Source organism: Leopardus geoffroyi, chromosome B2 (genome assembly GCF_018350155.1).
Source record: "Leopardus geoffroyi isolate Oge1 chromosome B2, O.geoffroyi_Oge1_pat1.0, whole genome shotgun sequence".
NCBI classification, from domain to species: domain Eukaryota; kingdom Metazoa; phylum Chordata; class Mammalia; order Carnivora; family Felidae; genus Leopardus; species Leopardus geoffroyi.
This window is the reverse complement of record NC_059332.1, coordinates 142,484,908-142,512,579: the sequence shown is the minus strand read 5'-3', so window position 1 is coordinate 142,512,579 and position 27,672 is coordinate 142,484,908. Positions and strand designations below refer to the sequence as shown.

Here is a 27,672-nt window from a genome sequence, read left to right as displayed (position 1 = left end):
GGAATGACGAGCCTGGAAGCCACAGAGCTGAGTGAAACTCCTATCCCCTAATTTCCAAAGGGAAAAGCACTGGTTAAGAACTTCTCTGTTTCCAGATACTGACTACCAGCAAATTTGCTAGCCCTTACTATTTTACTAAAAATAAACCAAAAAACAAAAAAAGAAAGAAAAAAGAGAAAGCAGCAGATTGCTTAAACTACCATAGGCATCACTGGCTACCCTGAGATTAAGAGCATATGGGTCTAGGGGCGCCTGGCTGGCTCGGTCAGTTAAGCATCTGACTTCGGCTCAGGTCACGTTCTCATAGCAACATGAGTTTGAGCCCCGTGTTGGACTCTGTGTTGACAGCTCAGAGCCTGGAGCCTGCTCTGGATTTTGTGTCTCCTTCTTTTCTGCCCCTCCCCCAATTACTCTCCCTCTCTCTCCTTCAAAAACAAACATTTTAAAAATATATTTAAAAAAATTAAAAATAAAAGAGCACATGGGTCCGGGGGCACCCAGGTGACTCAGTCGGTTGAGTGTCCCCCACTCTTGATTTTGGCTCAGATCATAATCTCCCGGTTTGACCCCACGTCAGGCTCTGCGCTGACAGCTCGGGACCTGCCTTGGGATTCTCTGTCTTCCTCTCTCTGTGCCCCTCCCGTTTGTGTGCTTGCTCACGCTCTCTCAAAAATAAACATTTTTAAAAATCTTAAAAAAATAAAAATAAAGAAAGAACATACGGATCCAGAATGCTGAGAAAGAAACCAATTTAGCCAACATTTCTCTATAAAGATAGCCCTCAGCAGTGCCAGGACATGATTTAAGCCATGGAACTGTGACCCTTCACTTGAACACATGCTAATGGAGCTATTTCCAGCATTAGACCACGCTCCTCTTGAGCTAGAACTTGCACAGGCAGAACCAGCTTCAGAAAACACCCACCAGGAGTCCCCACACCCTAGACCCCACTCCTGGGAGAGGAAGGAAAGATGCTCTGGATTTCTCCACTGCTCCCTCCCACATGAAGACTTTCTAGTTCTGTGTCCTGTTCATCATCAGGGCCACCTTCTTTGTTCCCAAGGTAGTAAGACAAACCTGACCATCAAACACCAGCAGTGGATTTGTGGTGCTTTCCTTTTCTGAGCTAAAGAACATAGGTTTTAATACTAGTGGCAGACTGATGCCTCAACTCACAGAGGGCATCTGGATCCCAGGGGAAGGAGAGGAGGGTGGAGTGTGAACGCGGGTCAGCACGTGGGCTCTGGGACAGCACCTTCCACCTGCCAGCTTCCATGTGCCCTGCAGGGTGACCCTGGGCATGTGAACCACGTTGGGCCTCGATTTCCCTCTCTCAAGGGAGTTACTGCCATCTGGTCCCAGGGAGGAGTAAACGAGGATCAAGGGAACGGGATCCCAGTGCTGGGCAGTGGCTCATGGCTCTTCAGGCCAGGGAAGCACTGCCCAGGAGTGTGGATGAGGCCCCTGCAGACGACTGACCAGGGCAGGGTCAGAGCACTGGGGGAGCAGGGCTTAGGCTGTGGGGACAGGGAGTGTAGGGTCAGACAAGCGGTGGGAGGGAGACCACAGGGCATTTCAGGAAGGAGGGAGTCCACCATGGCTAAGCGGTGGCGAGGCCAGGCCTGGGACCCCCCTGGTCTTGTCTTGGCAACTCTGAGAAGCCCCTTTCACAGAGTGGTGGGAGCAGAAAGCCAGCGACCCTGAAGAGAAAGGGATAATGCAGGAAGACTCACAACCCAGCAGATACACTTTTGTCTTCTATTTGCTGAACTTGTACCCCAGGTGAGGCATTTACAAGCCAATTCTTTCCAAGTCTGCTGCATTCTTGGGAGGACACGCAGTCACCCTGCCCTCCCTGGATTAATCAGTGGCCTTATCTTCAATAGCCGAATATTTTCATCTTTTTCACTTTCGGTAGACCAAAGGGACTTTTTTGGTTTTGTCTTTCTGCATGGTGAGTCACAGCTGCAGAGCAATCCCACCAGGTATGACTCACGGCAGAGCTGAAAGGACTCCAGGTTTCTTCCCAGGGAGACTGAGATGTGGTCCACACCTGCACACACGCATGCACACACACCACACACACAAATGCACACACACGAAACACCCCCCACGAACATGCACTCACACCACACGCAAATGCACACACATGAAATACTCCCCCACAAACACGCACTCACCTACCACACACAAATGTACACACACACACAACCCCCCCCCCCCAACATGCACACACATACAGCCTGCCTTGGAGAAGAAAGCTTGTTCCTTCCTCTTAGGAAAAGTGTTAAAGCAAGGCAGAGTGGGTGCACTGAAAGCACCCCTCTCTTCTGGCTCCCTGAGCATTTAATTCAGGGGAGACCCTGCCTCACAGGACCAGCCTGCTCCGTCCCGCCATTTGCAAAGGAGCACAGTGTGGCAATTCGTGAGCTGCCTTCACGCATTCACTGAAGGACTTCCACTCCCAGGTGGCCACAAGCTTGGGTCTGAAGAGTCTCACTTCTGTAGCAGGGTCCTCAGCCAGACGTGACCTGTGGGCAGCTGCCGAGGGTGGGGGAGGGGGCAAGCAGTCCCAGCTGGGGCTCCTTCCTACTGTGGCTCCCCCAACCTCCTCCAAGATGCTGCCTACCACTCTCTGGTGATGAACCCACATTTCAAGGCCCGCCATTTCTTCAAACGTCAGGTCGCAAAGTAGGCGACACCATGCTACTTTGAAGAATGACCCCCACTCTGCCTACTACGTCACTCTGATTCCAAGGCCGCGGGATGCCATCAGTGCACAATCTGCCGTCACCAGGAGCAAAGCCACCAAGACTGCAGGGAGGTACACTCTGCCCCGGGACACCACGCGGACCCGGACCTCACCGTCTCTGGCCCGCAAATGTGGGGGAGCGGAGCATGCAGGGCTCCCGGGAGTGACTCCTCCAGGCCCCCGTCAGATCCCCACAGCCCTGGATGGGTCAACTTCAACGGGGTTACAGGCTTCCCAGACACTTATTGTGCATCACATGTCACATGCATCTCCCCAAGCTGAGCCAAGTGGATGCCGCAGGCTGAGCTCCCTCCCCAGGAGGATGCTCAGAAGTGCCTTCACCAGCGGGAGGTAGGGGAGGGGAGGAAGGCAGCGCTGTGCTTGGCAGGAACACTGGTTAAGTACATATTTCACTGAGGAAAAGATTTTTATGTTATAAAAAAAAAAAAATTTAGATCAACCCTAAGTACTTGTATTGCTACAGAGTGCCGCGAACAAAACCATTCCCTGATGGCAGGGACAGAGAGCAAGGGGCTCTCTTGTGCCGGTGGGAGCAACACGAGTCTCTTGAGTCTCTTGCTTCTCGGGAGCACCTGCCTTCCTTCAGCAACGCTCATCCTGCCTCTGAGAACATTTCAGAAAAGGGGACGATGCACCTACAGCAGATGCTGCCTGGAGCTGGCTTCGGGGAGCGGCTGGTGACCACGCCCCCTGGGGGCTGTGCTGGGTCCCCAGGGTATCGGCAGGGTGTCCCTCAGCAGGATGCTTTCCCTGGGGGAAGCACACGCTTTCACTACTCTCCTCAGTTTCATCTGTGTCCTCTTCTCCCTCGGTGGCTTCCCGACCCGGTGCTTCGTGTGTGTCTCCCCAACCTCACTTGTCTGTTGGCTTTCCCTTCTCCCTGCAGGCAGGACCCTGCAGCTGAGCGCCAGCCTCGGGAGGCACTCCCAGGAGGGTGGAGCCACCTGTCCTGTTCCTGCTGCGTCCCTGCCTGGGCAGGCTCACCATCAACATCAGCTGAGGGGCTCAGGGTTGGCCCCCGTGTTGCCAATGAGGACACATCTGGAATCACCTCTGGGCACTGAGTCCTCCCCGCCCCCACCCCCACCGTGGTGTTCACACTGTCTGGGGCTCTCTGAAGGCACGAATCATCCTGGGCGCCTACTTCCCACAGCGGAGAGCCTGTGGTCTGTCGGGAGTAGCCCCTCAGAGGACAGCTTTGGGTGCGAAGCCAGCACAACCCCCTTGCCCTGTTACATGTCTGGTAAAAGTGAATCACCGTGGGGCCAAGTAGCTACATGTCGGTCCCGGATGGGGGCCGCATTCCCAGCTGCCTGCCATCTCTGGGTGAAATAACCAGAGCAAAGGCCCCAGCCCCAACCAGTCTATAGAAAAATGAGAAAAGCAGACACTACTGAGATTTTTTTCATAAAGCTAAATGTGCTGCGTTTAGAGCACAACTCTTTAACATTGAATTATGTCTTTGTTATGGGTCGAATTGTGTCCCCCAAATAGACATGTTGGAGTCCTAGTCCCAGCACCTTGGAATGTGACCTTATTTGAAGGCAGTCACTGCAGATGCGGTTAGTAAAGACGGGGCACACTAGATAGGGTGGGTCCCCTCGTTACAGGGCAAAGGGACATTCCGGAAGAGCACAGCACGTGGAGGTGAGGCAGAGACGGAGGGCTGCGACCACGGGGCCCTCCTCTAGAGGGAAGAGACAGGAGGGATCCTCCTCTAGAACTTTCAGAGGGAGCACAGTCTTGCGAGCCCCTGGATTTTGGACCTTTGGCCTCCAGAACCGTGAAACAATCAATTCTAGTTTTCTAAGCCCCCTGTTTGTGGCACTTTCTTACAGCAGCCTGAGGAAACGCCTACCACTGACTTACATTTTCAGTGTTAACGTGTCGAATCTTTCAGGAACGACGGTGAAAGGGAGGACAGCTGCTTTTCTGATGAGTAAGATACAACAGAGGAGACCCCGATTTGTTTTTTTTAAACGACTGATTTTCTTTGGCCACAAATTTTGACTTTTTTTTTAAGTTTATTTATTTACTTAGAGGCAGTGGCCTGCCCCCAGTTCCCGGCACTGCACCGAGCCCATAGCGGGAGATAAACAATAAAGATTTGTTGAACGAACTGCATGATTCAAAGGCTCATAACCCAAGGATAAAAATTGGGATGGAAATGCAGGTAACGGGAATGCAGGTGGGGCATGTGAACAAAAGGAAGTAGTTTTCATCGTGTACACACGAGTGAGAAAAGAAACTGGCCTTCGTTTAGGGCCCATGTTTTCTCTGACATTTTTAACCGGATGTTACTTATGGCCTCATCTGCATCCAGGAGAGCAGGCAGAGTGAACAGAAGTCATAGGCAAGAAACTGCCCTTGGTGCTCATCGCTAGCTCCCGTTCCAAAGTCCTCCCACTCAGCACCTGACTCTAGGAGGACCTCCTCCCCTGAAGCCCAAGCCCACGGCTGCTGACACACAGAAAGCAGGTGCTCCCTGTTGGGATGAGCACTGGGTGTTGTATGGAAACCAATTTGACAATAAATTTCATGAAGGGGAAGGGGAAGGGAAGGGAAGGAAAGAAAGAAAACAGGTGCTCAAATCCGTGAATGACCCGGGCTAAAGTCCTGGTAGGAAACACCTCTCCCAGCTGCAGGAAGGAGGGGTTGCAGAGACATATCACCACTAAATAAACACAGGCTGTTTGCAGCTTGACACCCACAGCCACACTGCACCTGTGCCTTTCGTGGGGGCTGACCTTACTTACAATTTATTCTACCTGTTAGTCTACCAAGTGGCATTATCCTACAGATCTGCCACCCAGAGAGGGGGGGAAAAAAACCAGTGTGAGACAGCATCTCTGGGAATGAGAACAGAATTTAGGGGCAAAAAAATCAATGAGAGACGAAGCAGATGGTTATATTCAAGGAAGCTGAAAGCAAATGCCGCTTAACGCTCAGATTTCACAACTCCCAGGTGCTAAGACGTGCTCCGGTTGATTTAGAATGAAAACCTGTTTGTTCCCTCATCCTCGCCGTATTGATCCACTTTTTGCCTTAAGATCCTGTTGGATCATCCACCACCTGCCCTCTTAAACAGCCTGCCACCCTTTATGACCACGGCAAAAACGCCCGCTTCCTTTTAGCTGCAAGTACCTCGGGTGAGCAGAAGTGGACCAAGAAAGCCGCCCCCGGCAAACCGGAGGCCACACTTGCAGGCAGAGCCCCAGTGACTCACTCTGTTCTCCAGAGGAAGGAGCCACGATCCCCAGAAACGACCTCCAAACCTGCCTGGCCCTCTTCTGCCCCAAATGGAAACGCACGTGCGCGGCTGCGTCCCCGCCGCACCACCGGGCGCCACTGACCTGCTCTGTCTCCACGAAGTTGGACACGTGGCCGTCGTCGTTCACGCCGCGGGTGTGGAAGCGAGCGCCGGCGCGCTCGCAGCTGATGCGGGAAATGAGGCAGGCCTTGGCCTGCTTGTGTGAGGCGTAGACGGTACGGATGGACACCACCCCGCAGATGACCTTCAGCAGCCAGTCACAGCAGCTCACCTGGTGCTGCCTCAGGGGCACGTGCAGCTGCTGGTTCCTGCAAAGCGGAGCCCACAGAGCCTCGGGTCAGCACACACGCTCCCGAAAACACTGCGCCCAAAGCAAGTGGGGCGGGGCCCCCGCAGATGGGGTGCAGGTGCCCGCCATGAACTTGGCGCTCAGAGCGCGTGGCCCGGAGGTTCACATGCTTCCGAGACCCCCACCCCCGCAAGCAGCGGGCCGCGGAGCCACACAGCAGCAGCAGCAGCAGCAGCAGCATTGGGGACTGCCTGGAGCCGCTGCGGAAGTCGGTATCCGCGAACGGAAGCCAAGCCAGGAGTGCGAGCCAACCATCACCTTCCAGGGACTGTCAGAGAAGCCTCCCTTTAGATCCCTGGCCTCCGCACTTTTAAATCAGAAGTCCCATCAGTCAAAAAAATTAATCATAGGTTTTGCCCTTAAATAATAAATGATAAAAATAATCATTAAATACACATATGCTGGCTTAAATTACATACGTAACACATGAGGTCTATCCTGTCCCAACGAGAGCACTAGGAAGCAATCCAAAATAAAAAAGGAGACAAAAATAAAACAAGGAAAGTTCCAGCACCTCCTCCCTACACCCGTGGATTGTTCTGGGCCTCTGGGGACCCCTGGTGTCCATGATGATAAGGAGGGGGATAAAAGCCAACATTTACCAAGGGCATTGAGCACCATTCTAAGTGCTTTGGGATGGATTAGCTCACTTCATCCTCCATAGGCCCTATGTGAAAGCTATTACCATTCAGCCCATCTTACAGATAAAGAAACTGAGGCATGGAGAAGTGAAGGACTTGCCCAAGGTCACAGAACCAGCAAGCAGCAGCGAGCAGCTGGGAGCCTGCCCTCTTCACTGCTCTGCCAGGCCCAGGCCTATCTCCTCTCCCAGTGAAGGCCCCACACGTACAGCCACACCCCTGCTGGCCACAGCCTTCTGCTCTCTCTCAGCTTCCCCACACCCACTCGACCTTACTCCGCCCAGGCGGCCTCTCTGAGAAATGAGGCCCCGGAGGGGTGCCAGGACCCCCGACCCCGCCGGCTGAGCTCCATTCCAGGTGCCAGAGCAGCACCTTCAGACGCCTCTCAGACCCTCCCAGGGAGGCAGGAGCCTTCACAGAAGACTCTCTCCCATGGGGTAGTAAGCAAATCTAGATCACAATGCCCTATCTGTTTAAAAAAAGGCAGCACTGTTCCTGCCCTAGAGCCTTCCTCAAAGAGAGCAGCCTTCTCTCATTTCTTCCAAAGTGTGCTGTGCTCCTCCTGGTCTCCGGTGGCTCCTCCCAGCAGCAGGGACTCCCCAGGTCTCAGGCCAGGCTCCCCCACTGTGAGCACAAACACTTGCACCTGGGCGCTGAGACACGACCCCCCCCCCCCCCTCAGGGAGTGGCCACGCGGGTCCCCTTCTGAGCTCTCGCAGCCACAGTGCTGGTCTGCCTGAAAGATGCCGATCACCGAGACCTCCTTTACAAAACACATTTTCCTCTGAATCACTCTCTAAAATTCAGACGATGAACCCGCTTTAGTAGCAAATTAAATCTGCATATGGTATCAAGGCAAAGCCTCCAGAACATTCCAGTCTTCCGGCCCCACAGCTATGGCAGCCGTCAGTCACCAGAGGTCAGGCAAAGGAGGCTTTTGCCAAACAGTCAACTCTGAATCCCTGTTTGTAGTCACACTAGCCTGGTGCTCTGTAGGAGGACGGCTCCTTTCCTCGGAGGGAGAGACCCAGATCTGTGAAGGAAAAGTGCTTTGAGTTTCCTCCCAGGCTTCCATTGTTCTGGGAGGCACTTATCAGTGGGGTCAATTACCAGCCAGGAAAAACCACTTCACGCTGCCCAACGCGCTCCCTCATTCAGCAGCCACGTTCAGCGTTGACCCCATCTGACTCTAGATGTGGGTCCAGACCTGGAACACAACACCCCAAATGGTGGGTTTAGGCAGTCAAGCCCGTGACCACTCAGTCAAGGCTGACTCAGTTGTGGTCAGTTCCGTGGGCGCCGCCCAAACACCACGCCCTGGAGGGTGGCGCAGCCCGGCAGCCTGGCGCCCTCCACAGCTGCCGCCCCCTCTCAACTCAAGATGGAGTCTGGCGTCCACGTGGGGCGTCCTCCCTTCCCAAGCCCCTCTCGGCCTCCGCTTCGTGGATCTCCACGCTCACTGCTTTCTGTGGGCCTCAAGTCTCCAGCCACAGAGCTGGCAGAAGGAGGCCTGACGAGGGCAGTCACAAAGGTGCCGGGGCCACCCTGTTCCCCTGGCATCCCCTATGGTCCTTCGATGTTGCGAAGCACGTTACAGCCTGTGACACCTCGCTCCGCTCCTTGCCTGGAAGTCTTCGTAGAGAGTGGCTCCTCGGCCTTAGTACAAATACTCCTCGTAATCCACAGCCCTTGTATCCCTGAGCTCAGCTGACCTCAGGGGCACGTGCACCAGCTGGTGCCTGCAAAATGGAATTAGTGATTCACAGAAACACCATCTCCTGGACCTGTCACTCAGAGACTGGTCCTCGAACCACAGCGCAGGAGCCACATCATCACCTTGCTAGAGACGCTGAGTCCTGGGCCCCAGCTCAGACCCGCTGAATCAGAATCTGCCTTTTAGGGGCGCCTGGGTGGCGCAGTCGGTTAAGCGTCCGACTTCAGCCAGGTCACGATCTCGCGCTCCGTGAGTTCGAGCCCCGCGTCGGGCTCTGGGCTGATGGCTCAGAGCCTGGAGCCTGTTTCTGATTCTGTGTCTCCCTCTCTCTCTGCCCCTCCCCCGTTCATGCTCTGTCTCTCTCTGTCCCAAAAATAAATAAACGTTGAAAAAAAAAAAAAAAAAAGAATCTGCCTTTTAACAAGGAGAGCAGGAGATTCACAGATGTTTTACCGTTTGAGCACCTTACTGCCCCTGCAAACTCAACAAAACCAGAAGGCCCAAGAGGATCTGAGGGTAGAGAATGCTGGGGCCCCCGGAAGGAGATGGTGAAGCCCCCTCCTCCAGAGACAAGTCGGGCCTGGGTGAGGGTCTGAAGCATCAAGGGAAAAATGTTTGTCCAGTGATCCTTACGACTTTCTGTGTTTGGGCAAAGGAGAGAGGCAGACACAAAAAAAAGGATGTGAATAAGCCTCTCACCGACCCTGTCTTAGGGCTGGAAAACTGGCCGAGCTCCAAAAGGCCAGTACTGGGATTCTAAGAACAGCCCAGTGTATAAGGTACATTGGAGCGATTTCTACAGCAGGATTTTCATCACGTTGGCTTCTGACTCACTTCCCACACATCTCCTGGTCCATCTGAGGGGTACGGCATCATTGACAACCTAGGCCTGGCACCAGTCTATGTAAATCACTGTGCCCCCCAGACCTGCCAAGGTCAGGATCCCCAAGGCCCAAAAAGGGCCATAGATAATTTACATACTTATATAGTCATCCACACCTAGCTAGGTCCATGAAAGAGCACCCAGATGACCCTAAACATACAGAAATCCAGGCACCTTTGTCTGGGTTTCAGGACATGTCTTATCACATGAATGCACATCACCTTGGCAGGCGGACTCAGTTTCCCCATTGTTGGAACTGGTCTGGCTTGGTGATTAACAGTATGGGATCTGGAGCCAGAATGCCTGGCTTGTTCAAGCCTCAGTCTCCTTATCTGTAAAATGGGAATAACAGACAGACCCCCACCTCATAAGTTACTATGAGGATTCTGAGTTACTGCCCACCAGCAGAGAACTTAAACAGCCTGGAATGTGAGCACCTTCTAAGCATCGGTGGTAAATGTGTGTGTGCCAGAAGGTAACCAGGATCACTGAGAGGACCGCAGGAGCACTGACCATAGCCTGGCACTTAGGAAGCACAGGATGGATGTGGGCTTATGGTCTTGACTTACAGAGAGTTTCTTTCCTAAATCTACATTAGACCACTTTGAACACCTTCCCTGACCCCGGGGGGGAGGAGGGAGGGATGAGGGTGTTAGCGTTCTCACTGCGCTGAGACTAGGCTCGCAGAGGTAACCCAGGATCCTGGGGACGATGTAAAGCAGAGAACAAGGACACAGGTTTCGATCAGAGCCCACCATCCATGTGGCCCGGGGGGGAAGGGGGGACAGAAGACGACCCAGGGCCCTCACCAAAAGAAGGAGCTCCCCCACTCGTAGCTGTCATGGTCCTGCTTCTGTGCCCGGACGGTGAGGTCAAAGCTAGACCCATCATTGGGCCAGGAGAAGTAGAAGAACCCCGAGTTGAGGATTTTCCTCAAGGCTGTGAGGCGGTCCTCCTCCTTGGCCTCCTCCTGGAGAGGGTAAAAGTCGGTGGCAGTGATTTTGTAGATTTCAGCCTCTGGAATTCTGCCCACGGACGTGCAGCCTGTCACCAAAACCAGGAAGCTCAGGGAAGCACCACCTGGAAGGGAAACAGACAAGAGGGCTCAGGACCACAGTCAGCAGGCGGAGAAGCAGCTCACGGCCCACGTTTCCGCTGGAACCACATGACCGCATCAGGAATCTCCGTCACCTGAGCCTGAAGCCTGAAGCCTGAAGCCTGAAGCCTGGTGCCTGCTCCCCGGAGGCTGGCCCCAGACCAGCAGCAGCACCACCACCACCTGGAAGCCTGCTGGAAATGCGAATTCTCAGGCCCTCCAGACAGCCGGGCGAGGGGACAGCCACCTGAGCTTTAACAAGCGCCCAGGCCATTCTGCTGCCCGCCAGCCTGAGGGTTACTGGCCAGGGGCCTTCCCAGCCCCACAGTCTCTCCCCATATCTGCCACCCAAAGCCTCGCAAATCTGCCCCCTCCCCAAATCCTCAGGCGCCTCCTGGCTCAGGGTCTCCAGGTGTGGTCAGTCCTGCAAGCTCAGTCACTAGAGTCGCCTCTCAAAGCTGCCTGATGGAGGACCTACCTCTCTGCTTCAACCCCCCCACCGCCCCCACCTCCCCCAGGACTGAAATGGGAGCTCCTCGCAGGCCGACCACCCCCATCCCTCCCCGCATACGGACACCTAGGGTCCAGCAGCTCCCTGGGGCTGTCCTCTGTGGCTCCTCAAATGCACCATATGCCCTCATACACACAGGCCTTTGCTCAGGCCGCTGCCTCTGCCTGGGATATCCCACCACCACCTGCCCATCACGGCCTTCCCCACCCACCTTGCCCGCCTCCGCCCTCCAGAACAGCCATGAGCCTTCCCAGTGTTCACCAGGACCACCCTAGCTCAGCCCCTCTTTCCTAGAATTCCTCTCCACCCTTCTGGAGCCTTCCCTGCTCCCCAGAGACATTGTTACATGCCCCTTCTACATGCCAACAGCATCCCTGTTAGCCCTCATGTATGCAAAACTAACAACCTCCATCCCATCTGTGTCCCCAGGAGATTGGAGGTTTCTTAGGGACAGGACTCTGTTTCATTATGATATCTGGTCACTGCACACGGTAAGTCTTTGATGAATACTTCCTAAATAAGCCGAGAGCAGCTCAAGCCTTTCCCAATCCCCGTGAAGTATTACCCAGGCCACTGACAACCTGGCTGCCAGGAGAATGAGACACCCTCCTCCGGGGACCCCCACCAAACCATCTGCGGCTGCTTTCTGTTCTGTACCCCCCAGTGCATAGCGGGCACACAAAGGTTCCGACAGATACCTGCTGTGTGGGCCAGGGGTGCGTGGCAATGCTCTACTCTGGGGACATCAGGGTACATCCCCTGGGGACATTCCCTGCTTTATTTCAGGAGAGGACTCCAGAGATAACTCAGGTGACCAACTGGCCTTCAGGGGCTGGCGTGGTTCTGGTCCAAAAGATATTCTTCCCAACCCCACTGATGTTCAAAGGACCTGTTTCCAGTAAGATCTCCTCCACATGGTCAGTGGTCATTATCTGCAGCCATGGTGGCCAGCGGTTTAGATCTCTGGACACTCTGATAAAAGCCCCTTAGGACCCACTGCTCACCATCTATTTCCCCCCACCCCCTCCTCACACTTGATAGGAAGAAGGGGGCTACTTGGGGCCAGGACACATCTGGGTGTTTTTTTGTTTTTATATTTTTGTTTAATGTGTATTTATTTTTAAGAGAGGGATAGAGCACAAGTGGGGGAGAGGTAGAGAGAAGGGAAGACACAGAATCCGAAGCAGGCTCCAGGCTCCGAGCTGTCAGCACAGAGCCCGACGTGGGGCTCGAACTCATGAACTGTGAGATCATGACCTGAACTAAAGTCAGATGCTTAACGGACTGAGCCACCCAGGCGCCCCTGGGTTGTTGTTGTTGTTTTTTTTTTAAATGTCTTCATTCAGGGCACCTGGGTGTCACAGTCCGTTGGGCATCCGACATCAGCTCGGGTCGTGATCTCATGGCTCCTGAGTTTGAGCCCCGCACTGGGCTCTGCTCTCAGCACAGAGCCTGCTTTGGACCTTCCACCTCCCTCTCTGTCCGCCCCACCCTCCTAGCACTCTCTCTCTCAAAAATAAACAAACATCAAAAAATAAAATAAAATAGGGGCACCGGGGTGGCTCAGCCAGTTAAGCGTCCGACTTCGGCTCAAGTCACAATTTTGCAGTTCACGAGTTTGAGCCCCTTGTCCGGCTCTGTGCCGACAGCTCAGAGTCTGGAGCCTGCTTTGGATTCTGTGTCTCCCAACCTCTCTACCCCTCACCCACTCATGCTCTCTCTTTCTCTCAAAAATAAATAAACATTAAAAAAAAATTAAATAAAATAAAAGACGTCTTCATTCAGTAACTAGGTCACCATGCCTACTGGGAGGGAGAACCAACAGGGAGACACTATTGGCTCATATCCCACCTCCTCAGGCAGATTATCAGGAAACTCCTTTAAAGCAACTTAAGAATTAGGCAGTTATGCTACGGACAGGGACAGCGATCAGGAGGCTGAGTTTCTTAAGCAGGACAAGTGTCATTTCTGGAAGACAGGTAAGGTTTATGTGGGGTCGATGTCCTCAAATTATAGACTCACAAATGCAAATATTCCCGCAGCCTGTGTTACAACCAGGCCCAGGCATCCCATCTGCCTCTTTCCATGTGCTCAGTGCAGAGAAAGCAGAATTCAAGGACAGTCAGAGGAGTGGCCGGAGGGCAGCCCCTGCGGTCTCGGCGATGGGCCCGAGACTGGACTCTGTAGGGAGTGAGTTCAAGGAGAGGCATGGAAAACTTTACGTCCTTCCACCCAAGTTGTGGAGTGGATTTCTAGCACTACTTCCTCAACAGCCTCTGCGTGGGTGGATCAAGTCCCTGGCAAGAGTCCCAGGTTGCTTTGAAGACAGTAGGCATTTCCTGCGCAGGGCAGTGGCCCGGAGGAGGCTTGGGATGGGCGGCTGCAGCAGGCATGAAAAGGCTCTTAAAATAAATGAGACTCTGAGCTCCTGAGTCCTGGGATTGAGGGGCTTGGGAGAAGGCACAGGTGAATAAAGACACCACCCCGGGAGCAGATTGGAACCAAGCACTTTAATGACAGCTGATTCTCAGGGTGGCTGCTTATGAACTCTGTTCTATGAGCTCCCTCTCAACAGCCCCCTGGGGGAGGTACCATTTTTAGTCCCGTTGTACAGGGATGGAGATGGAGACACAAAGAGGTTAAGAAGCCTGCCCAAAGTCACACAGTGGGGGAGCTGGGATTTGAATCCACTTTCGGGCTATACCACCTGGGCAAGTTACTCAGGCCAAGTCTGGTTCCAGAGACACTGCTCTTACCTATATCCTTGCAGAAGGATCGCCAACGTGCCCAACAATGCCGCCATTTCACACATGAGGGACTATCCCCCCAGAGGGAGCTGAATCCTCCATCTGCCCAAGTGCACGGCTAGTCTGTGTTGGACCCAAGATGGGTCCAACATGGGTTCACCCAGCCCAAAGGTCTGGCAGCTTCTGATCACGATGGCTTACTGTCTCACTAAGCGTCGCTAAGGTACCCTCTCTCATTTCCAAATTGACACTGAAAGTGTTCATCAGTAGTTTAAATGATTGTGAATAATGTATTTTTCTGGCACGTGCTAAATATTGACATGTAAGAATAAACCTTCTGTAGGCCTCTTTACCATTATCAAGTGGGACCTAGACTCTGGTTTGACAATCATCCTTGTATATTATTTAAAGCAAGGCATGAACAAGTTCTTCTTCAACAGATGGGATTTTCCTCTGAATTCCCATTCCACTCCCACCCCCCTCAGAATTTCATCTAATATCACATATTTTGTGCTTCTCTGTCTCATATTGATCATACTGTGCAGTAATTTGATACTAATGCTGAAAGTGTTTAAAACACTTTGGCCTGAGTTATCATTACAATGATGTTTTAGTACAAAATCAAACAATGTAAACAAAATGCTCTGCTAAATACTGATTTAACATAAAAAATAAAGATTTGTTGGGGTGCCTGGGTGGCTCAGTCGGTTAAGCGTCCGACTTCGACTCAGGTCACGATCTCGCGATCCGTGAGTTCGAGCCCCGTGTCGGGCTCTGGGCTGACGGCTCGGAGCCTGGAGCCTGCTTCCGATTCTGTGTCTCCCTCTCTCTCTCTGCCCCTCCCCCGTTCATGCTCTCTCTCTGTCTCAAAAATAAATAAACGTTAAAAAAAATTGAAAAAGAAAAAAAATAAAGATTTGTTGGGAAGGTGGATGGGACCCATATACCCATGGGTAAATATTTATTAACGGAATGAAACTAGATTCTCTACCAATGCTAGTTCTGTTTTTCATTTTTATATGTGAACACTAAGAAACCTTGTTCACATTGATAGATCGATGAAATGTTGCCCAATTATTCTTCAAAGTCCTTCTGAGTCATCTGCCAAAAAAAAAAAAATCGCAAAATCTATCTAGAAAATTACTATCAACGCTGTCAGCCGATACCCCAATTAGGTTCTCCTTCAATTTTGTAGGAAACAAACAACCGGCTGTCACCTGACTTGTAAACAAACTGTTCCCCGGTCACGGAGGTGACTTACTTCCTCCACAGTGCTGACAATATTGTGACCCCTCCCTTTGTTAGCCATCCGCAGGTATTTACTTCCCAGAACAACACACTGTGTGAGATTCTAGAGGGAGAAGAAGGTAAGAGAGAAGAAGGGTGGCTGTGGGTGGGGCAGAGAGACTGAGAACCCAGTCCCTCATCGCAGGGACGTTCTTAGGCAAACCAAGGAGGTGAGGACCTAGAAACCGTTTTCCTCAGCACTGACCAAGCCCGTCGGACAGTCTCTGTGACCCCAGAGGAGCCACACTAGACCACAGCCTCTCCAGGAGGGGCACCTGGCCCTACTCAGCCTGGCACGTGGCTTCCTGTTTCTTCAGTGCTGGCCCCATCTTGTCTGGCACCCTTGGGTGTGTGCCACACATGATAGGGTTCAAGGAAAGGGTCCTGGTTCAAGCCTAGCACTAGACTACCGGGGGTCACTGTCTCCCGGCCTGTCAGTGTGGTGGTGTCTCTAGGGGATAAAAGGGGGGCTGGCGGGGGGGGGGGCCCTCACCTGCCCCAGGGGTGAGATGTCCCTGTGGGTGCTCACTTTGAGCACAAGATCTAGGCTTTGTTTTAGTAAGGCAGGATCGGTGTTCTCCCAGGGAGGAAGCAGGGCAGGCCTGAGTGGGGGAGGGTCTCAAAAGTCCTTAGTGGAGGCTGAGTTCAGGGGCTTGAAAGCAGTAAGAATCTTACAGCAGGGGCAAGACAAAACTCAAACTTGTTTTGGCGTCAGAAGATGAGGCTCTGGCCTCTGCAAGCCTCCACTGGCCTGTGGGGCCTCTGGCCGGTCTCCTACCCTCTCTGGCCCTCAGATCCACCAGATGGCCTCTATGTCCCTTCCAGCTCAAGGAACTCTGGTTCCGGGCTCTGGCCAAAGGGATAGCACACCTGGGTCAGGGGTTGCTGGCCACAGTCAGGGGAGGTCACAGGCCAACAGACACACCAGAGGCAGAAGGGATCACACAGGGACATACACACCCCTCCAGAGGGCAGGAGGCTCACAGTCCAGACAACTCCTACAGCCTGAGGAAACAGTCTGGAGAAATGGAAGGCAATGACCCCAATATATATTGCTTAAGCGGGGGCAGGGTTTCCGTGTGGGAAGATGAAGAAAGTTCTAGAGACAAATGGTGGTGACGGCTGCACAACATTGTGAACGTCCTTCATGCCACTGGACTGTACATTTGAGATTAGTCCAAATGGGAAATTTTATCTTCTGTATATTTTACCACACACACAAAAAACCGTGGAGACCTCAGCGTCGATTTTAGAAATTCTTTCCCTCGAGAGGGCTGCCTTCAAGACCCAATGCCAAGGCACCGCTGCCCCAAACCCCCTGGCCCCTGAAGTAATGGGGTCCGTGTCTTATCGAGCTGTGGCCATTGTCATCTGGCTGGGCAGGGCTGGCGCTGGAGTCACCATGAGTCACGCACAGACACAATGCCGTTTGTGCAGGGACAATGCTGGGTGTGTTCTTGCCACTGGGCCTCTGGCTTCCCCTGTGCTGGCATTTCTCTGTTTGCTCAGCCTCGGAGCTCACTCCCTAGCCAGGTTCATGCCAGTCTCAAGCCCGGGGTTCCTACAGACCACCTTACCCATCCTGCTCGTGCAGGACACTCTCCCACTTAAAGCTGCAGACAAAGTAGGAGCTCTGGGCTTTCCCACCCGTGGAGTGGGGCGCTTTGGCCAGAGGGTCCCCAAGGCCTCCCCACCATGCTGACAAGCTCAGAATTCTAAATACCCTGTATCCACATGGCACAGTTTCAAGGATCTCTTTCACCTTCCCTTTCTAGAACACGAAAGTGGTGCAGATGTCGGTGTGCTGGCAGCTTCCACCAGCTCACGGGAGTCAGCCATGCACATCTTTCCCCAGCTCCGCACTGCAGCCTGAAATTAGCCAGGGGCAGGTTATCTACTCCGTGGAGATTGGCAAACACTACACATCGGGGCTTTCCCCCCAGAGAGCTGGATGTCAAATATTTACCAGCACCCCACTGCAGATAGGTAATAAGTCATTCTAACTCTGATGAAGGCCATCATACCATTTCAAGACTTTCTGGAGAATACTGCAGGCCCTGAATGTCAAGACTAAAGACTACCAGGGGCGCCTGGGTGGCTCAGTCCGTTAAGCCTCCAGCTTCGGCTCAGGTCATGATCTCATAGTCTGTAGGTTTAAGCCCGGCACCGGGCTCTGAGCTAACAGCACAGAACCCGGAGCCTGCTTTGGATTCTGTGTCTCCCTCTCTCTCTGCCCCCTCCTCTGCTTGCACTCTCTCTCGAAAATAAATAAACATTAAAAAAATTAAAAAAAAAAAAAAAAACCTAAACACTTTTAAGTCTCCTGCTCCTGCAACTTTTCATGTTGCAGTGACTTCCCATAGAAATCGGCCCTACACTAGCCTGTGTGCAGACTAACCACCCACTGGGAGTCCGTGACCTGACCTTTACCCCACACCTAGTTCTCCCAGAGGGACCCGTCTGCAGGCCAGGCCTCCCACTCAGTACAGACTATGTTCATTCTCCCCTATAAATCTCTTTTGAATTACGTAATATAGAGATGAGGCAGTTTTCCTGATTTTGCAGGTGGGAAAACAGCCCTAGGGAGATTAATAAATCCAGAAGGTGAGTCTGTTGCGAAGCTGGAAAGAGAGTCTAGAAGGGCCGGCTTGTAGGCTGGGTACTACATAACTCCAGAGGACACAATTCATTACAGACCTCAACGTACTCAACCCTTGAGGCTATGAGCCAGGGAGGCTGTGAGAGCTGAGGTTAAAAGGGAGTTAAATCCCTGTAATCATTGGGATAAATTCTTCTGACTGCTATACCCTCACTTTCTATGCTTTGTATTACAGATGCATCAGGAAAGCCAACTCTCTGGCTGACTGTGGAGGCTCCACCCCCTTCCTGCTGGCATTTCAGGGAAGGAGAGACTTAAGCTCTCCATGAAAACCTAGGACCCTGGGATAAAGCTTTTATGTAATTTTTGTGCATGTTTCTTCATTTCTAACATAAAAAAGCTATTTTCACTTAGGCAGACTGAAATTGAACAACTTGCCCCAAGTCACAAGCCTGAGGGGAAGAGTCTTTCTTTGTCCAGAGACCCTCAGCCTGAAACAGTCAAAAGGGAGGCCCGTCCCCAACTGGGGCTGGCTGTCTTTGTGGCAACCAAAAATTGGGATTTCACTCTGCACTGCCTGACACCCTCAAGAGGTGAGAGGAAGACATTATAGTTCTGGGCTGGGGACTTCCGGCAGGAAAAGAAAACCAAGTTAAAGCCAAGCACTCCTTCATGGAACCGAAGGAGATTTGAAAAACTCGATTATAAGGCCCCATCCTTCCATCCTTCAGATACCCTAGGGCCCTTTGAGGAACGTGTCGAAAACAGGCCAAATAATTCTGGCATCCTCACCACCTCAGACAGCTTTAGCAGCACGACCACCAACCCCCCGACCCCCGGAGGGTGACTCTGGCAGGTGGGGCTGGGAGTATTCAGAGGACAGAAGAAATGGGTGCTGGGGACTTGACAGGTGTCTGTGCCAGGGCTTTGGCCCTGCTCTCGCCTGGCCCCCAGGGGCTGTGCACACTCACCCCTCAGGGGAAGGGCAGGGGGTGGCTGTGAGAAGGGAGGAGGGTCTTGCAGCTCTAGGAGCTGGCCACCTCTCTCCGAGTCCTGCCCTGGGATGGTTCCGCGACATCCTGCTGTGACCCTTGGGCTGGACACCCTGCAGACACCCTGGCCCCTTTGACAAATACTTCTCTGGGGGCTGACCAGTTTCTGCCCAGCTTCAAGACAGAACAGCCCAGTGGCTGAAAACAGCCCCAGGTACCAGAAGGCACAAGTTTAAAACCCGGGTCACCACCTGAGGACTGCCCAACCTTAGGCGAGCGACAGCACTGTGCTAAATCCGGGGCTCGGTCAGGTGCAAAGTGGATCATTAATTTATTTAGGAGAAAAACACTGCCAATTATAACTGCAAGATGCCAACAACTGTAACACATCCTAAGAGCCAAGACGCTACAATGTAAAAAAAAAAAAAATCTGTCACAGAACAGACAAAATACAGCACTTAAGTTTTCTCCGCTTCTCTTTCTCTGTCTGTAAAGCAGGACATTAATGGCACCTGCCTCACAGGCTGTTGGGAGAACCAGGTTAATACATGAAAACACTTAAAACGGTGTCTACCACAGGGTAAGAAGGGAAGGTTAGCCGTCATTCCCACATCATCATCATCACCGAGGCTAGGACCACAGGCATTTTTTGTAACCTTGGAAAAATCACTGCGGGGACAAATCCTGGCAGGCAGCCCCATTTCATGGAAAAAACAAGTGTCTGGAGGCAGTTGGATCTGCGTTTGAACCCTAACTACACTCCTTACCTTAAGCAATTACGTTAACCCTCTGAGCCTGCTTCCGTTACTATAAACAGCGGAAAAGATGCAACATCAAATTGGCTTATTTTTAGGATTAAATAAGTTCATGTATCTCTAGCCCTTGGCACAAAACAGACATTTAATAAACGCATTTGTCGTGGACGTGCTGAATGCTTTTCCTACACACTATTTGAAAAATGATCAGTGCAATCATCATAGTTCGGGAGAAACCATCCCATGAAAGAAAGACCCAGAAAAGTAACGGCAAACACCAGTGCTCTTCTGTCGGCTTAGAAACTCCTCAGCCTCTGAGCACAGCTGCTGGGGAAGGCATGGAGCCGTGACATGCTCGGCTCAGGGAGAGCCATGTGCCCGAATGTGGTCATCTCACAGCCAATTCTCATTTTGAGAAGCAGCGCTGAGAATCGGGGATGTCACCTGTGCTCTCGTCTTGGCCCCACATGTCCCTGGAGACGCTGGGTGGGACCAACCTAAGTCAGGGGGCCGAGAGAGGAGAAAGGAAATGGTGGCCGCAGACCCAGAGGAGCACCAGGGCTCCCATGAGGTCCAGGAGCACAGAGGTGACAATGCAGGGGCCCCACGGAAAGGCTGTCCAGCTGACAGCTCAGCCCCAAGGGACTCACGCTGAGATGCCCACTTGTCCCTGTGAGTTCTCTGCCTTTTCCAAATCAGACGACATGGCCCATTTTTCACATGTACTTTCCTTTCCTCTCCCTCACGCCCCACCCTCGGCGTCCCATGGCAGGTGCTCTGGGCTCCTCTGCCTGGTCAACACGCCCAGTCCTGGCTCTCCTTCAAGATACCCCGTGAGTCCAGGGGGCTTCTGACCTCCCACATCCACCCCTTCCCGAGTACAGATCCCTTGTAAATGACAAACAGTCCCCTGGGCAGACCCCACAGACCTGACTTTGGAAAAACTCGGGTCCTGGAGGGCAAACAATGAAGGTGAGCTTCCTTTGCACACAATTCTTCTCCTCCAGCGGCACAGACAGGTGAGCGCCAGGCTGCATCCACCTTGACCTCCTCCCCAGCGTGGAGGAACAGGCGCAGCGAAATAAAGAAACGTTTCAAAAGATCCTAACAGCTAAAATGAAATGCCTAAATCCGGCAGTCTTTCCAAACGAGCACGAGAGAAGCTCTGCCCGGCTCCCTAGAAGTGTAGCATCAGACGTTCTGACAGCTGCTGTTCTGTCTGATCGGGGACTTACCAGATTTTAACCTGAGCTCCCCCAGGCAGCCGTAAGCGTCGGTGATCTTTCCATACTGGCCTTTAATGACCTCCTTCTCTTCCGGAGCTAGGGGAGAAACACATCACAGACAGCATCAGCCTGGGTCTCCTGTTGAAGTTCCTTCACTGCAGCCTTCTCCAATCTGGCTCCCCACCCACTCGAAAAAGAAAACGCAGAGACAATAGCTCGGCCTCAAGTAACGTGTGTGGAGGTTTTATGATCAGCGAATCACCAAGCTGCAGAGATTTAGACCTTCCCACAAAAAGCTTGGTCTCTGGAAGCGCCCACAGCTCCCTGGGGCCTGGGGAGGGTGAGGAGAGTCCCCGGCTGGCCAGAGGTGTGGGGTGCAAGCCAGGAGCAGGTGCCTCAGGCCCAGCCCTGCCCACAGGCTCTGAAACAGGAGTGAGTCATTGTTACCTGATGGGGGGGGGGGGAACTTCCTTCCTAAATATTGGCCACTGGAGGCTCTCGTCCTGTGAGCGCCCTCCTCCCTGCAGGGACCTGCTAACATAGGGGAGGCTGAGCAGAAAACCCACGTGCCCCAGCACCCCAGGCCTGGGCCCAGGGGATCCCAAGGAGAGCCGCATGAGCAGAGCCCCCGGTCTTCAGCAGTGGCCACCGGTGCTCAGGACAAGACACGGCCCAGGGTGAAAGCAAGACAAGACAGCAGGCCGACTGACAGACAGAAGGACCATTGGGAGCAGGGAGCCTGTGACCTACAAGGGCCCCACAGACCCATTGGCATTTACAGTGGCAGACCCTTGGACCCCTTCTCTGAAAAATGTTTCCACATGCAGAGAATGGGGAAAAAACCTCAATGAATCCTCAAATAAGGGCCTGGCAAACACCATTAGGGAGATTTACTAGGAGAGCAGTCACTCAGCCTCTGAATTACTGTGATAGACAGACTCTTAATCTGGGGTGACAGAGGAAAGCCCGGCAGATGCTGCAGCTTTGCAGGATAGTGCTGGGGGGATCTGTGTAACCTCTACAACTGTGTGCAAAATATTTGGACACAAATATTGGACAGTGCAGCCCCACGCTGTCAGCGAGGAGCCCAAGGCAGGGCTCAAACTCACGAACTGTGAGATCATGACCTGGGCAGAAATCAAGAGTTAGACACTCAACCAACTGAGCCACCCAGGTGCTCCCTGGGTATATATTTTTATGGGGCTGGAGGCACAGTTTTTGTCAGAATCTCAAAGGACTTAGTGACTCTGAAAAGGTTAAGAACCAGTGTAATCAATTACATTTCCCCCCAACATTCACATGGACTTTTCTGATTGATTAGGCTTTTGGTGGGGGGAGGGGAGAGTAACCTAAAGCTAATTATGAGAAGGACTGGGGGCCACAGTCCCACCTCTTCCATCCGCTGGGTTCAGAGAAGGGGCGGCCGGGAGGCGGGTGATTCACTATCTCTCCTGCTGCTGCTGCGGTGACAAATGACCAGACTCAGTGGCTCAAAATAACACACATTCATGAGTTGACACCTGTGCAGGTCAGAAGTCTCTGAAATGGGTTTTACTGGGTTAAAATCAGTGTCGGCAGGACTGCATTCCCCAAGAAGCTCTGGGGAAAACCCGTTTCCTGGCATTTTCCAGCATCTAGACGTCGTGTGCCTTCCTGGGCTCCTGCCCCCCTTCTTCAAAGCCTTCAAAAGCCAGTGACTACATCGCTCGGGGCTGTGCTCCCACTGTTACTTCTTGTTCTCTCTCCCTCTCCTGCTACCCTCTTCCCTCTTTTAAGGGCCCTTGTGAGTTACCCAGGTAACCCAGGACAAGCTCCTTAACTTACTCAAGTCGGCAAAGTCCCTTTTGCCATGCAAGGTAACAGGCACAGGAACTAAGGACTAGGATGCTGACATCTTAGGGGCCCACAGATGGCCACAGCCCATTTCCTGGAGGCCACAGGCCTCCTGCTCCCACACGGATGATGCGTGAGAGGGACAAGGTATTCTCTCCACTCCCTGCATCTGTTCCTGGCTGACGTGAACAACATCCTCTGCCCAGAGGTGACGACAAGCCCACTGGATTTTTTTTTAAGTTAATTTATTTATTTATTAAAAAATTTTTTTAATGTTTATTTATTTTTAAGGGGGAGAGAGACAGAACACGAGCAGGGGAGGGGCAGAGAGAGAGGGAGACACAGAATGTGAAGCAGGCTCCAGGCTCTGAGCTGTCAGCCCAGAGCCTGACATGGGGTTCGAACTCATGGACCGTGAGATCATGACCTGAGCCAAAGTCAGACGCTTAACCGACTGAGCCACCCAGGCGCCCAACAAGCCCACTGTTAAGGGCCAAGCACTGTGTCATGTGCCTACAGAGGCCTCCTCGAAATGGGCCTGCTCCCTGCTCTGGGACAAGTAAACCCCGTGAAAACCCAGGCTCACAGGAAGACACGAATGTCCCTCCTGCAGGCCACAGGCGTGGCCAAACTCCGCATACGGGTGCTGCGGGCAGAATCAGGAGAGGTAAACCAGGCAGCTCGTGGCTCTCATCTCAGTACACACGCTGGTAAAGCAGGAGAGTAATTCGGACACAAATATATATATTTCAACCCTCAGAGCTTTACAAAGCCTTCGAACAGAATCCTTAAGCCTGACTATCATCGCGCTCTCATTTTGCTGACCAGCAACGAGGAGGACTTTGTGCGTGGCGTGCATTACCTCTGCAAACGACCCTGACCAAAGAAAACAAAACATCAGGGATCTGCTCCCCGAAGCGATGTGGTCGAATCCACACTTCAGAGGTGGGGACGCACCCACAAGGCCAGGCTGAGGGAATAAAACTGACCGCTTGCCCTGCTGGACCACAGGTGACAAGCACGTGTGTCACAGCCCCCGTCACCAGGAAAAGTAAACCAATCCAAATTAAAAAAGACTCTTCATCCTCATATTTACTTATTACTTATTTTTTAATGTTTTATTTATTTTTGAGAGACAAAAAGAGACAGAGCGCAAGCAGGGGAGAGGCAGAGAGAGAGAGAGAGAGAGAGGGAGACACAGAATCCGAAGCAGGCTCCAGGCTCCAAGCTGTCAGCACAGAACCCAACGTGGGGCTCAAACCTACAAACTACGACGAGATCATGACCTGAGCTGAGGTTAGACGCTTAACAGACTGAGCCACCCAGGCGCCCCTGAGCCAGTCCTTTTAAAGTCCAGACCCCCCGCAGGCTGTCTCTCCTGGAAGCGTATTTTCTCATTTCTTCTTCTCCAACGCTCCTTCTGACCCTCACCGTGTACGAGCGGGTATGTTCTACTCCCACAGTGCAGACCCCTGCCCTGCCTTCAGTCCCCCCCGCCAGCTCTCCTAGAGGCCTGGCCTCTCAGGCAGCCTGTTCCCAAATCACCCGACACCCCTCCTTGTCCCAAACAACTATACTTCCTCAGGTTAGAAGGAAGAAGAACTCCGTTATCCATTTTGCTCTTCAAAAGGGAGCTCACAGCTCCAATGTCTACAAGCACGAGGCAGGTAGTGAGTGAATGAAGCTGCGGGAGGGACCACAGGTGACCAGGGGACACGCGGCCCCTCTAACGGGGCAGATGGTCAGTTCCAGGCCAGCCCTGTGCCGCCGAGCTTCCAGTTTTTTCAGAGAAATAGGACACTCCTGAGTTTTCAAAGCTGGCAACCAATCCACATTTATTTTAGGCATCGTGTGGGCCGCACACACCTCTGCAGACTGTATTTGGCCTGCCCATTTGCAACTCCTGTTCTCCCTTTCTTAATGTCTCGAAAATAGTCTATTCCTGTCTTTCACACTTTGGTTGCACTTCCCGTAGGTTTTTCCACGTTAGAATGCAATTTGCTTCCCCTCCCACTGGCCACGGATTTCCAGCCCTTAAGGAAAGTCCTCTCATTGACTCTCCCACCCTCTTCCTCATCCACCCCTTGCCCCTGGGCCTCAGCCGTGCACCCAGCGTACCGAGAGGCTGCCACAGCTGGCACTGGCCGAGACTCACATCCAGCAGCGAACCAAACGGGCAAAATCCATCTACAGCAGGGCTGGCCAAGGCAGGCATCTGGCAGTGTTGCAGAGAAGGAACGTGTGTCATGAATGGGTGTGAGATGACAATGGAGGCCAACCCGGGAGGGGGTGGGAGCCAGGTTGCCACGGCGCACGCCCGCAAAGACGGGGCGGCGAGGCCACCTCAGCACCAGGTACCGCGCAAGCTTCCTGCCAAGGAGAACAGGCCGGCTCGGTAAGCACAACACAGACAGTGACATGGGCTAAGGAGAAAAAGTGAGCAGGGAAGGGGGTATAAAACGTGTGTGTGTGCGCGTGATTTTATATGGTGTAGTCTGAGAAGGCCTCATTGCAAGCGTGACTTTCAAATGCAGGCTCGAAGGGAATGAGAGGATGGCTGAGTGAAGGTGGGGGGTGGGCACTACAGGCCCAGGAGATGGTGTGTAAAGGTCCTGGGGCAGAAGCAAATTCCTGACATATCTGAGGACCAGCGAGGGGCTCAGTGTCTGACAGAGGAAATGGAGTTGGGGATCCATCGTAAAAGAGCTCTGTAGGTCAAAAAAAGACTTGGGGTTTCACTGTAGGGTGGAGGATTGCTCTGCTGTGTTGAGAACAGATCCTAGAGGGGCAAGGGGAAAAGCAAGGAGACCCCGTAGGAAGCATGACAATGATCCAGAGAAGAGGTGATGCTAGCTTGGACCAGGGTGGCAGCAGTGGAGGTGTTGAGAAGCAGCCCAATTCTGGACACACACGCACGTATACATGCACACACACACACACACACACACACACACACACACACATCTATACGCAAACACATGCTTTTTCACTATGGACACTTCCAAAGAAAACAGAGCACTGTAACAACCCTACGTCCCCACACTACCATGATCCTACCACCTCCCCTGCCATCAGCTCTTGGCCAACCCTGTGTCACTCCTACCCACCACCCCCCCCCCGCCCCCCACTCTCCTGTACCTTAGATCAGTGGGTCCTCTAATGTGGACCTGAGACAGTAGGCATCAACCAGCATTAGAAATACAAATTATTGGGCCCACTGCAGCCCCAATGAGTCAGAAACTCTGGCCTCGACACTTAGTAATCTGTTTTAATGAGTCCTTCAGGTAAAAATCATTGCCCTAGATTATTCTGAGCAAATCCCAAACTTCCTGTCACTTCAGCTATAAATACCTCAGTAAGAATCTCTGAAAGATAAGGGTTCCTTTTAAAAACACAACCACAATACTATCCTCACATCTAAAAACTTTACCCATAATTCCTTAACATCATCAGATATCTGCGTATATTTTGAAGGTTGAACCAAAAGGATTTGTGGGCAGACTGGACGTGGGATATGAGAGAAAGAGAGGGTCCAACGATGATGCCAAATTTCTCTCCTGGACAGTGGGAAGGCTGGAGCAGCCGTCACCGGGATGATGGAGACTGACAGGACAAGCCTGGATGGAACATCAGGAGCTCAGGTCAGATGGGCCGGCCTGCTGTGCCCCCAGGCGCCCCAGCACAGACATGGAGGGCACAGCTGCACCGGCCTGGAATCCAGCCGAAGTCACAAACAGGGGCCCCAGCAAAGAGAAGGTCTTTAAAATCCAGAGACTGGAGGGGATCACCCGGGAAGTGAGTGCGTCTGAAACAGTGTGTTCAAAAGTCAAGTAGAATGAAGAGAAATGTCCAAAAAGATGTTGAGGAAACAGGAAGCGCGTGGTGTCCTGGAGGTCAGAGAAGAAAGAGTTTGAAGGACGCAGGAGTGGTCGGCAAGTTCAGATGCTGCTCTATGTCCCACAACATGACAACAGAGCGTCCTTCCAGTTAGGCACTGATGAGCCAGAAAAGAGCAGTGTACGGGGAGCTGAGGGGCAAGAATCTAAATGGAGAGGGAGAGGGAGATGGAGGTTGTGTGTAGAGACAATTCTTTGAGGAACTGTGTGTATGTGTGTGTGTGTGTACGTGTGTGTGTGCAAGCACGTGCCTATGGGTCTATGTGTGTATATGTATGTTTATGTGCATGCACGTATGTGCATGTATGGGTATGTGTCTTTATGTGTTTCGTGCATGCATGTGTGTGCATGTGTGTATACACGCATTTACGTGCATGTAGGTATGCATGTGTGAGCATATGTGTGTGCCTGCATGCATGCACTGCTGGAAATGCTCTGGGACAGTAAAAACTGATGTAGTAGGAGAGGGGGAGCTGTGAGGTGGCAATGGCATCTGTCTGCAGGGTAGTGGGTCTCCAGAAACTTGCAGCTACACATGGGCAGCTTCTGGTGAGGGGAAGAGGATGTCACTGGTGGTATGACCAACTAAGCAGGATGAAGCAGGAGGGGGGCAAGGGCACACAGGGCGGGGGGTGGGGGGATGTGCAAGGCAGAGCTAGCGGGTGTGACTCGTGAAGCCAAAGGGGGCCGGCGCGGGACTGTGGCGGGGTGGCAGGTCTGGGACCGCAATCCCAGCAAGGGTCAAAAATCACTGAGCTGGAGAACTAAGGGCTGAGTTGAAAAGATGGGGACAGTAGGTGCAGAGTGGACGTTCTGACATAGATGGGGCACCAGAGCATGGCCGTGGGAGAAAGTGGCCGAGCCAGGGTGCAGCACACACTGGTGGTGGGGGGAGGTCAGGGAGCCCAAGGCCAAGGTCTTCAGAAGGATCCCCATGGTGACTAGAGGTACCAAACATGAGGGCAAGACTCAGCCTCAGAGAGACCGACAGAGAACAGGGTAAAACCCCCAGGAAGCAGGCAATTCCAATGCAGGGCGATGGGCAATGGGGTTCCTTGATGTGTGTGGCAAAGGGTTAACACAGCCTCCAAGAGAACTG

General features: G+C 52.7%; 1 protein-coding gene across 5 annotated transcripts in view; it reads right to left on the bottom strand.

Moving 5' to 3' along the window:
- The window catches only part of SYNJ2 (synaptojanin 2), a 106,055-nt gene that overhangs the window by 59,700 nt on the left and 18,683 nt on the right, over positions 1 to 27,672 (bottom strand). For all 5 annotated transcript variants that reach the window (XM_045500154.1, XM_045500158.1, XM_045500153.1 and 2 more), the window contains exons 2-4: positions 20,854 to 20,940; positions 10,441 to 10,711; positions 6,127 to 6,352 (exon numbers count right to left, since the gene is read on the bottom strand). In XM_045500154.1, coding sequence (XP_045356110.1) covers positions 6,127 to 6,352; positions 10,441 to 10,711; positions 20,854 to 20,940 — 584 coding nt within the window. The remainder of the gene's footprint in view (positions 1 to 6,126; positions 6,353 to 10,440; positions 10,712 to 20,853; positions 20,941 to 27,672) is intronic.